Source organism: Protomyctophum parallelum (genome assembly GCF_964188405.1).
Source record: "Protomyctophum parallelum genome assembly, chromosome: 18".
Classification (NCBI taxonomy): Eukaryota; Metazoa; Chordata; class Actinopteri; order Myctophiformes; family Myctophidae; genus Protomyctophum; species Protomyctophum parallelum.
Genome location: NC_139716.1, coordinates 36,949,316 through 36,961,811, shown reverse-complemented (window position 1 = coordinate 36,961,811; position 12,496 = coordinate 36,949,316). Strand labels below are relative to the sequence as shown.

At 42.5% G+C, this 12,496-nt stretch overlaps 1 protein-coding gene across 3 annotated transcripts in view; it reads right to left on the bottom strand.

Annotated features, from left to right (window-relative positions):
- pde5ab (phosphodiesterase 5A, cGMP-specific, b) overlaps positions 1–12,496 on the bottom strand; it is a 120,260-nt gene that overhangs the window by 73,368 nt on the left and 34,396 nt on the right. For 2 of the 3 annotated variants that reach the window (XR_014570645.1, XM_083788604.1), the window contains exon 1: positions 5,998–6,351. The exons of the other annotated variant lie outside the window; for it this stretch is intronic. Coding sequence is in view for 1 of the 2 variants with exons in the window: in XM_083788604.1 (XP_083644730.1) it covers positions 5,998–6,098 (101 nt within the window). In the remaining variant the exon portion in view is untranslated. Of the gene's footprint in view, positions 1–5,997; positions 6,352–12,496 lie in introns of those variants that run through there. 3 annotated transcript variants of the gene reach the window in all.

The window sequence follows — 12,496 nt, the reverse complement described above, 5'->3', positions numbered from 1 at the left end:
CTGTTGACACACGTCTCTCAGAAAACCCTTAAGTATGTCAACTATTTATAAAACATTTTTTGGGGAGGAGCCACATTTGATATTTTAGCTTTATCAACTGAAATGATCGACATCCGCCATTTTGGAGAAATAAACTTCGGGTTGCCTGATGACGCGCACCGCAGCGTCATCAAGGGAGGTCGAAATCTTGTCTCGGTGGAATGCTAACTTGACACGCCCATCGACTGCCAGGATGCCGGGCGGCGGGCGCACACTACACTACAGTATGCAGCAACATTATGTGGACGAAAATTTAATTAATTAAGTGTGTATTAACAGTTTGCAGAATGGGTACATTTAACATGAAAGCACAACTCAATACAATTACTGTGGAGTGGACGACACACTGATAAAGCATTATACTTGTTTACAACAGGGTCCACGTTTAAATGTTATTATGTTTTATGTTATTAAAGTCTTTCTTCTAATTATCAACTTTCCCTCATGAATATGCTTCATGTCCCGTATTAATCCTATGTTGTCATCATTTGTCTAGAAAAAAACCCTCCATAATAATCATGCCAAGTCACCCCGCTTATAGCCTACTATAGTACCCACAGAGAAGCACTCATTCTGGGATAGCTGTCTCTCAGTGGCCCGCTGTAACCAGCCTGGAGAAAGTTAAGACACGCCCCTCGCAACTAGCCACCGACGCTAGCCCTGTTTCACTATGAATATTGCAAAAATGGTCTGCTCAATTATTAAGAAAACACAACGTGTGATAGCCGAAATATCCCCGGTCATGGTCGTTAACAAAGTTATATATTTACTCCCTTAGTAGAGTGTTTAATATGGTAATTCCCACAGCCACTTTTCAATCTAATCCTATGGGGGCCCGACAATAACCCCCCTTGATGACGCGCCATATTGACTCGTGACTTTCCGAGGTGAATGGGCGGTGCTTCGGGAGTTGTTACCTCCTTCTTCTGACAGCTCCCAAAGTACACACAATGACACTATAGTTGTATTGACCATTGTGTTCACAATTATTACACAATAAAATTGGGGAAAGTAGTGCCAAACATGTTACCTACTATTTAAGGCTATACGCTTTACATAGATTGTGCATTACATTCACCCATTCACACACACACATGGCGGAGGAAACCATGCAAGGCACCATCCTGCTCATCGGGAGCAATGAGGGGTTCAGATTCTTGCTCAAGGACACTTCGACACTAACTCTGGGGTAGCCCGGGTTTGAACGGGGAACCTTCCGGTTCCCAAGTGGCCGCTCTACCCCTGATCCACTGCCGCCCCTAGCATTTCCCCAAAGAGGCCCTAGCTGTAGCCTCTAATGTATCCAGCGGAGGTGTGAGCTGAATCGATAACCTCTCTGAGAGAGAGAAAGAGAGAGAGAGAGAGAGAGAGAGATAGAGAGAGAGAGAGAGAGAGAGAGAGAGAGAGAGAGAAAGAGAGAGAGAGAGAGAGAGAGAGAGAGAGAGATTGATGCCCCTGAAACCAGGACACAACCACATGGGCTGCTGATGTATGCACATCTCTATGAAGCCAGTGAATCCAAGGTCTCTGAGTTTGTTTGGATTTTATTCTATTTTTTGTCAGTGCTTCTCAAAGTGTGGAATATCTTTGAAGAATTTTCACAACACAAATCTTTTCACATGGGGGGGAGGGGGGGGTGTCTGTAGGCAATTACATATTAATGTGGGCGTCCTAGACATGAAAATACCTTGAAGATTACTGTTTTGTTTTCGCATTGTTTTTCCGAAATTACGTCCTGTGGACTTTTAATGTTTGTTTAGAGCTTTTTTAACAAACAAAAAAACATTTGCCAGCAAAGTCTATGGACTTTAATGTTTGTTTAGGGCTGTTATGATTTCATTTGCATGCAGGTCAAGTCTATGGAATGTCTGCCAGCCATGTCCATAAGCTTATAAGATTACAGATTATTTTCTGTGCAGTACACTGAAGAACGGAAACATGCAGCACTGCAAGAAGAAAATAATGTCACCAGTCACCGCCTTCTGACAAAATTGTGCCTCCGAGCTTTTTATGGAAACTTCAGTTGCGATCATAGAGGGGATTGTCTTTTGCCATTAAGACCATGGAAAGAAAACTTTGTTAAAGTTGTCGTGGTCTTAAAGTGGATCAAAGTGGATAAGTGGTGCTAGACTGGAATAAATTCATCCCCTGCCTGCATGCAAAGGGCTATGTGGGACAAGATGCCAGCCTGATTCAATGTCCAGATATGGCCACTTGAAAGCCAGACGTCGGAAATAGACGATCGACAAGGCCACAACACGTCACAAAGGCGACACGTTGTAGACTAGATTGGCTATTTCCGAGCACGTGGCACGCCGTCATGTGACGGAGCATGAATTATAGAAGTGTGCAGCTGAGTCATGCTAGGATTTTTCAGCATTCTAAACAGTTATTGGTGTGTGTGTGTGTGTGTGTGTGTGTGTGTGTGTGTGTGTGTGTGTGTGTGTGTTTGGAAGACTTTGCTTAAATAGGCCTTCTGTGGATTCTGTGCACGTGTCTTGTCTTGTGTTATCCTTTTAGCATCATTGTATAATCGTATACCACTGAATTTTGCAAACTGAATTCATTGACCACCATTGACATTAATATACGTAATTTCAAATCCAACTCTTAACCACCATTGACGTCAATCAGTGTTTTCAGTCTATGGCTCTTCCGCAACCTGTGAGTTAATCTATGGCTTCCGGATCAGAGGACAACCGGGGGGGAAAAGGAGAAAAAAATGTGATCAAAACAAAAGCTGGAAAAGTTTAGTATAACATTTAACAAAAATATTTTTTCCTCTGCTTTCTGTTCCTAGACAGCACTTTTTATGAAAACAAACAAGCCATATTCAACTGCCAATAACTAAAGAATGGAACATCGCGGAAGGCGTTTACATAGTCATATAACAAAATATATGCTTTGGGTCTTGAAAGATAGGAATGCTCAAAAACACTGGCAGTGGCTGCATACTGTTCTAGAGAAACTCAGTTAATGGACAACTCCAGACTAAATAACATAGACTCATTTAAGGGACCATGCCCGAAGGGACTGTTTTTTTATTCTCCTTCTTCCACCAAAAATAGCAGTTCTGGCTTAACCGTGCAGTCGGTTTTCAAGAATATGGTAGAGGGATATGCCAAACAGAGATGATGTGAAGCCCACGACCATTGGCCAAAGGATGACGCTATAGCACTCAATTGAAAATGCTAACTTTGAACAGGCATAGCTCATGAAAACATCGACACACATATGCGTCTCCTCATGCCGAACAACTTTTGTGTTCTGACTTTTGACCTCTGACCTTTAGATTTCCCACCATTTTGAATTGAAATCCTCCCGGGATCTTTGATCAAAATGCACGACAATTTCTACACGTGAACCTTGGACCTACTGTATATCGACAAAAGAAAATTAGTACAGTACAGTGAAAAAAAATTAGGTTTTATGAGCCAATAAAAATTGCAGTTTTATGAAAATTCTTCTTCTTCTGCCCCTAATACATAGAGGATCTACCATACTGATTTTCTGCCAGGATTATTTCTGAGCAATTTGCCTGAAATGTATGGACCATTATCTGAAATCCCAGTTGAAGAGAAGTTTGTATGTGAAAATGTGTACAAAACATATGGATAGCTGCAAGCAGCGATAACAGGCACTTTGATAAGGCATAACTCATGCCTCGTCTGTCTGTCTGTCTGTCTGTCTGTTTGGGGAAAGGACAGCTGCAATACCACTGGGTGACCTAAAGTGGCACTGTTGAGCAGCCTAAAGGGGCTTATTGATTGGTCCCATCTTATCGCTGCTTGCAGCTATATTTTTCCTACATATATTGATCCCAATTAGGACTTTCCATGTATAGGGTGATGGGGTCTATTTTGCAGAATTGCCCCTGTAGTCCATTTTCCCCCAGCAGCCCCCTCATACCATATAGAGTAAACAGCACATAAGCATATTGCTTCTTACGCCATTATTGTGTTCAAAAGTGATTTATGTGTTCATCACTCTGTTAATTAATATATAGTTGTCATTACAAACATGTCTAGGCCTTGGTTGTCGCACACGAGCCACCACAGTCTGCTAAACAGATGTTATGTGTTCTAGCATGTCCCGGAAAAGATGCACTGTGATGTGCCATCACAGTCACTTTGAGTGGCAGTTGTGCCTTGGTGCTCACACAAAACAACCAAGGCACGGATGTGTTTGTAAATGACAACTAATAACAGATTCATGAAAATAGAATCACTTATGCATATAATATAATGGGCTCCGCTCTATTCTATGAGGGCTGCTGGGGTCTGCTGGGGAAACTAGACAACAGAGAGGCATTTCTGCACAAATATATAGACCCCATGTCAAGTCATTTGGGACGAGTAGGAAAATGAGCCTATGTTAGTTAGAACAGTGGTTCCCAAAGTGGTTTCCGGGGACCCCCCCCCCAGGGGTCCTTGAGAGAGTTTCAGGAGTCCCCATGCAGCTAAATCATAGTTTGGAAACAAATGTACCCTTGTGGGTCTGTGACTCTCAAGAGTGTACAAATGGACCCATCAGGGTCCATTTGGTTCCATTTGTACACTCTCAGAGTTAAATTAGCATTGATTTTACTATTTAAATTGGGGTCCCGGAGATTGAAATGCCATTTAACGGGGGTCTGTAGACATGTCAAACTGGGGGTCCTTGAATTGAAACGGGTTGAGAATCACTGCTAGAGCCGTAAAGATCTTCTTATGGGGATTATGGGGGTTTATGGGGGTCCTTGGCATATCTTCTCAAATTGGGAACCACTGATTTAGAATAGCACTCATTTTCAACATTGAACTATATGTCATTCATATGTAATATACCTTAGAGTTGTTTGGAAATAGGGTCATGTGACCAGTGACATCACGTCGGTGTAGGCTATATACTCTCTGGCCTGCAGAGTGATGTCACTGATCACATGACCCCATATATATAATTTTATGACAGTGCAATGTTGAAAATGAGTGGTATTCGATTTTAGTGAGTTAATGAAGTATATAGCTCACGTTTGTAGGCCTACTGACTCTACTGGGAAAGGTTATGAATGGCTATTGCCATTCATTAGGTTATAATTAACAACAACAACACAATTTTCAGTTTACTTTGCAGGCAGTTGCTTGGAAGAAAGAAAACAAAACGCTACTGTACATACAGTAAGGAGAAGCAGGGACCTAATTCCAGTTGAACTGAATCAATGGTGACAATAAAAGTTAATGATTATAGGTCCCTGTGTAACCCTGTTTAAGAGTGCGTATAGCTTGAGTGATTGTGCAGTAGTACCTATAGTAAAACAAGCACGCACACACACACACGCACACACACACACACACACACACACACACACACACACACACACACACACACACACACACACACACACACACACACACACACGCACACAAACCAAAGTCACAACTGCTATACAGTATTATAATATTGAGCGCGTCAGAGGGTGCTGTGCTGCTGCGTAAAAAGCGCACTGGAGAGATCGGCATGAGGGCTCTCAAAGTGAGGGTACACACAGCTGCCAGGTGACCCTCTGGAGAAGGTGCCGGCTTCCAAATGTAACCTCACGGGGGCTGTAACATTCTTAACAGAGTTCGAACGAAACCAAATTGACTCGTACGGCCCGGGTCCATTTGGTTACATTCGAACGCTCTTAGTTATGAGTTATTGGGGTGAGGGGATCCCCCCCACCCCAAAAAGACAAAACGTACGCCACACAACACCAGTCACCAGGTATACAAAACGCCACCTGTCAAAGTGGCAACCAACCAACAACCAACCAACAGGGATCAGATACGAAATGATAGAGAAAGACTAAACACAAACCCGAGTTTATAACATGCCCAACAACATGCAAGGCACAACCAATAGATAAACGGTCGCTCCGCGTCGAGTAAACACGGCATAAATGTGGGGATGTCACCATCCCGACCATCCCTCTATCATTACCTGGACGCTTTCCTGATGAAGTAGGAGTGTGTGAACTCCAAGTGGTCGTCGAGCCATGCTTCCATCCTCTCGCATTCGGGGGAATAGCAGCAATCGTCCATATTTAGCGAAACCGCCGAAACGATATCGACATTAAACAATCTCTATACGGATTATTATTATTATCATCTGCCCATCTGGGGCGGTTTAAATTGTAACCTTGCACCGTTCCGCGCGGACGGAACGCCAGTAACGACACAGCTGAGCAGACCACTTTATCCGGAGTGTGTGTGAATGCCGATTCGTCTCACATTGAAAGCGATAAAGTGGGCTATGATATGGAGCGCTTCCGACATGATGAGCGCATTACGGGACTCCGGCTGTCGGCTGAAGAGTGCGTTTGTTGTCAGACAGGCAACACCGCCCCCCTTCTCTCTCTCTCTCTCTCTCTCTCTCTCTCTCTGTGTCTGTGTGTGTGTGTGTGTGTGTGTGTGTGTGTGTGTGTGTGTGTGTGTGCGCGCGCGCGCGCGCGTGTGTGTGTGCGTGTGTTTGATTGATTGATTGAAGTATTTATTAACAGTTTGCAGAATTAGGCTACAGTACATTTCAAGCACAATTACAAAGTCAATACAAAAACTGTTAACAGTTTAGCTAAAGAACAGGAAAGCATCAGCTGGTAAAAAGGGACAGGAAAACATATAGTGAGGGGGAAAGAGTTGTGTGTGTGTGTGTGTGTGTGGGGGGGGGGGGGGGGGGGGGCAGATTTTACCGAGGCCAATTTCGAATTGCAGGTGCCCTTTGAGAGCGGTTTTGAAGGAGTCAAGGGATTCGCATGTCTTAATGACTGTTGGCAGGGTGTTCCACATTTTGGTGGCATAGTTTAGTTCCTTGTTTGTGCCAAATCTGGGTTGCACATGGTTTGTTGAACTCCCTCATGGTGTTGTGGGTGTGGACTTCGTTGACATTAAGGAAGTATTTAGACAGGTACATGGGTATATCTTGGTGGTGTATCGAATCTTGTGGACCAGACCCATTGCAAGATGCTGTACTCTGTCGTCAACCCTAAGCCATTCCAGTGTGTGTGTGTGTGTGTGTGTGTGTGTGTGTGTTGAATTACGCCACTCCTCATAAGCCTTATATGGGATAACAGTTTGTTGTTTACTGTACATCAGTGAATATATCTATCTATAGATATATCCTCTTCCGGGGGAATACTAAACCGCATTTTCACTTTTTCCTGTTTTCTTTCACAAAGGGCCTTGTTTGATTTGTATTTTTTCACAAAAATCCACAAGGTAGCCCATATTATGATATTCGCATAATGTGCTACATATATAGCCTGTCCTATGATGATATGGGCTATTACATTTTCCATTGTTGATGACTGATTATTCTTCAGCATCATAGAGCTCAAATCCATTAGTCTTATACACAGATCTAACAAAACAAATCAATGCATGAGCTATCGAACTGTCAGGCACAAAACCTTGTATCTCCATATTTAAACTGTTTGATACATATACAAGTTTTTCAACCGACAGCCCGCAATACACAACCAATCTCCCAAGGCCCAACAATCATTAACCAATAAAACGTGCAATGGGCCTTCTGACTGTCTGTACCAATACTAAAAACACATTTATGGTCCATCCAGTATAGTGGTGGTGCTTCTCAAAGGGGTGGTACAATACATATTATGTAAAAGTATCAATGCTGCAATGTTACAAGTAAGAGCAAAAGTACAAATGTATATCAAAATGATCTTAAAGTACAACAACTAAAAGTAGTCATTGTGCAAATGTCCCTTTTCACAAGTTCAAAATGTATAAAAAATAGCCTATAAGTATACAGGGCTGAAGTGGTTATGTGTTTTGTAATAATAATACAAATCTATAGTGAAAGTAAAAGCTAGTTCACATAGGCCTGTAGGCAGTGTCATAGAAAATCAGGGACAGGGCGGCACGGCTGCATGCAGACGTCAGAGCCAGAATCGGCAAGGCAACTCAAGACCACAAGGAGCTCTCAAGAAATCAGCCAGCGGACAAAGCTATCAGAGCCAGTGCATGCTATTGTACGGATCAGAGACGTGGAGGACAACAAAGACAACTAGAAAAAAAAGTGCCCCGAGGGTTTCAGGTTGTGGATTCCTGGTGGCGTATAATAGGCCAATGTGAAAAGGATGCCATTTCTTCTTAAACCTTGGATGGCAATTGGATGATTTGAGGCATTTTGTTCAAAAAAATGTGTTTTGCAAAAATCCACCTGTTAGTGGCGCTATAACAGGCCAATGTGAAAAGGGTGGGATATATTCCTTAGCCTAGTAGGAAAGTGCGTGAAAGATTTAACGTACATTGCACGCTGCGTTCATGATTTGAGGCTTTTTGTTCAAAACGGGCCAATCCTGCAAATCCTGCAAAGCCAATGTTAGCCAATCAGGATGGAATATGAAATATCGGACGGATCCGTCTTGAGCACATGACTATAGAGATACTGTGTAACGATTTGCGGGATCTTTTGACAAAATCTGGATGAGTAATATTTAAAAAAAAAAAAGTTTTACAAAAGTGGCCTCCTGGTGGCGCTATAACAGGCCGTTCTGGAAAAATTGGGGCAGAGGTTCATCGTTGGCATCCAGGGAGTGTGTGTGCGAAGTTTGGCATCGACCGGGTTAACGGTGCCGGAGATTAGATGGACGGACGCACTGACGGACGGAGTGCAAAACATCTCTCCCCATGCCTTTGGCCTGGTGGAGACAACAACGATGAAGGTACATACAAACAGTCATCTACAGCTGTCTGTGAGTGTCCGCTGGCCAAACACAATAAAGATTAACGAGGTCTGGCTGAGAGCCAGAGATCGTCGGCCTATAGCAGTTTTCGGATGTTATCAGACAATTTAATAGCTGTCATCAAGACCATGCAATGGAGCCAGTATGGACTTCTCCTACATAATTGACGTTGTTGTTGTCAGCCATTAATCTGTCTGATGCAAATTTGTTGGTTGTGTTGTCTGACTACTAACCCTATTACTAACCCAACCCCCTAACCCTAACTTTAACCCACGTTTCCTAGTTGCCAGTACTCGCGGTAGGCAGTATGTATAGGAAATGTCCATATTGCGCATGGTCTGATACACCACTGGAAGAGAAGGAGGTGGCGTTGGATCAGCCAATGCTCTGGACAAGCCCTTAACCCGCAAGGCCCAAGAAAGTGACCGTGAGACTGACATCAAGCAGTGCATGTGGACTGACATGGAAACAGCTGGAAAAGAAGACCCAGGATAGAGGATTGTAGTCAACAGCCTATTCTCCATGAAAAGGAGTGATATAGGCATGTAAGTAATCAAAATATACAAAGTAACTAGGAACTAAAGTTTTTAATTAATTGTAGTGGAGTAATAGTACAATATTTTCCTCTGAGATGTAGTGGAGTAGAAGTAACAGTAGGCTACTGAAAATTGGAAATAGCCTACTCCAGTAAAGTAAAAGTACCTACAAATTGTACTTAAGCACTAGTACTTGAGTAAATGCACGTTTCCTTTACATCACTGCATCCGGGAGTTACAGACCTGTCATGTTCACTCAGAGCTAAATGTGGGGGACATTTTGTCCACCACAAGCAGTGTTGATTTCGTCGACTAAAACTAAGACAAAAAATGTTCGTCGACTACCTTTTTTCACTGACGAAAACTAAATGGAAGCTAAATGAAAAACAAGCTATGATGACTAACACTAAGACTAAATATACTGAAAATTTCGTCGTCAAATAAAAACTAGTCTAAAATGTTAGGAAGGGACTAGTGGACAAGAGATCCAGTATAAGTCATTTTACAATTAGTTGCATGCTGAAAATAGCCGATCTACAAGCTCGACGGCGACGCATTGTGGACTTGTAGATTGGCTATTACGGCGGCATCAAGGCCCGCCAACTAAAATACATTTTGTTCGACTGAATCGACTGTAGATTTAGTCGACTAAAATCGTATGATAGGCTATGTAGTTGCCTAAAGCTAGACTAACATTAAGACATTCCAGGTGACTAAAATGTGACTAAAACTAAATGAGTCAAGAGACTACAGTATATGGGCTCCATTTTCATTACCGCTAAACCCCTTATCCCTAAACTTCTTTGCCCTTTCTTTTACTATTTTGATTTTTTTTGAATAGTTCAACTAGCCAATCTACATTGACACGTTGTGAGCTTGTAGACTGGCCATTTTAACTATTAAACTATTTTAACTATAAAATGTTTTGCAAAATAGTAAAAAAGGGCAAAGAAATGTAGGGATTAGCGGTGGTTTAGCGGTGACGAAAATGGAGCCCTATATGACTAAAACAAAAATCACAATTTGCTGCCAAAAACCATCATGGCATACAGGTCTGTACTCTGAGTTGAAATGAAGGCTATGATGAACTCTTAGTTCATGGGAGGCCACAAGGCACGGAATCCCTGTTTACCACACTGCGGTGTAGGGTTTTTTGGACGAACCAAAGGGTGATGATGGGGAGGGGCTTATGTATCGCTTTGATCGATGATGGCTAATGGCTTCGCTTTGTGAGGCTCCTCCAATCCATATAAATGCGGCTGTCGCGCTCTCTGCCACTCTCTGACCCCCCCCCCTCGGTGCTGGATGTGTCCCCCCGCTATCCCACCAGTGGTGTCACTTTACCAACAGATGGTCACCTTGTCCCTCTGGGGGGTGACAACCATCCTCCAACCAACAACACCAGTACGCCTCCCATGGGCACACATAATGAGAGAGAGAGAGAGACTGAATAATAAAAAGAAGCTGGACGGGAATAAAGGAGGAAACATTAATTTAAATTACCTATAAATACATAATTATGGAGAGATGAGAGAGAGAGATAGTACTTCCATTCTCCGGACTGATGGTTCTCAACCTTTTGCATTTCAAAGATGCATTAATCCAAGGACCCCAATTTCATATGATTTCTTTCTCTTTCTTTTAATCTCTGGGACCCCGGTCTGTCTCTGTGTTCGTTCTCTGAACGCCTACTAATTTAGCTTTAAATATAAATCTGTTTTTATGAATCATGTTCTTATGTTCCATCTATTCTGGTCAGCAGCCATTTCTCTGAACCTGGTACAGAGTATTCTCCTCTCTTAGATATTGTTGCTGTCGGGAGGACACCAACTCCATTTTTTAGGTTTTAGATTTTTTTGCATAAATCAATGCTATGCTATTGAACACCCTTTACTGTCTGTGTGTTTTGTTTAAAAAAATATTGAACCAATGGAATGTATTAAAAACGCTTTGGACAAGACCTCTTAACTCAATAGAGGGTATGCGCGTGACATCATCATCAAACCAGGAAATTATGCAGGAACGCCTACTGAGTGGCAAAAAACTACTTGTTGGCCTTGACAGCCCAGACATCCACACAGACAAGTCCTATCTGAATGCATTAAACAACATTAAACAATGTTAAACTCACTTTGCATGTTGCTTTGCCACTCGACGTGCCAATCACTTTAAGCATGCATGCGCATACCCTCTATTGGACCTTCAAACTGGCTGTTAAAGCAGCTGCCTTCACCACGTCTCCCCCTCTCATGCAAGTCATTGGCAATATCTAAAGTCACAACATCAACTTTGATGAGGCAGTGTTGCTTTGTTTTGCAAAATATAAGGTTTTCTTAATTTCCTGGAAAAAATCTTCCTGAAAAATGAACATTTTGGAGTTATGTGGTTTCTTCCCGAATCGCGATATAAGCAGAGATGTTATGGCTACATTTCCACCTAGAAGCTTCAGCAGACTGGCCGCTGCCCTAATCGCCTGGCGGAATGTATAAACAAGTGTACTGATATACTGATATGAAACTGTTTGTCATGAAGCTGAGAGAAAGGCTACTCTGGTTTTAACAGTTTGACTGTTAAAACCAGAGTAAAAAACACTGACGCTCGATTCCTAAGGCTTCTGGGAAACCGAGGCCACTTCCTGCTTGATCTGTGCCTTGTTTATGTTTCGCATCTCCGCGGCGGTGGAATGGTGGAATGGTGGATGGTGGCACTGGGAACTTCATAAATGCTAATGGCTATAGCTGGCACAGAAAGCATTTTAATAAACACTCAAGCCCACAGCCACAGTACCACCAAGGTTCGTGAAACTAGTAACAAGTTACTTTTGGAAAAGAGTAACATATTAGTAATATTATTACTCACATTGTAAAGTAATTACTTATGTTAGTTACTGGAAAAAAGTAATAATATTACTTTAAGTAATAACATACTTTATAGTTACATTCGAACACTGGATACACTGTATACGTGTGTGTTTCCGCATTGCAGTATTGATACTTTGACTTTATAAGTAAAACATGTGAGTACTTTTTCCACCACTGGCAGACGAACCATACACATAATTGCAGACAGCGCTCACACGTGCACGCACACACACACACACACACACACACACACACACACACACACACACACACACACACACACACACACACACACACACACACACGCACAGAGACACACGCACACACTCGCACAT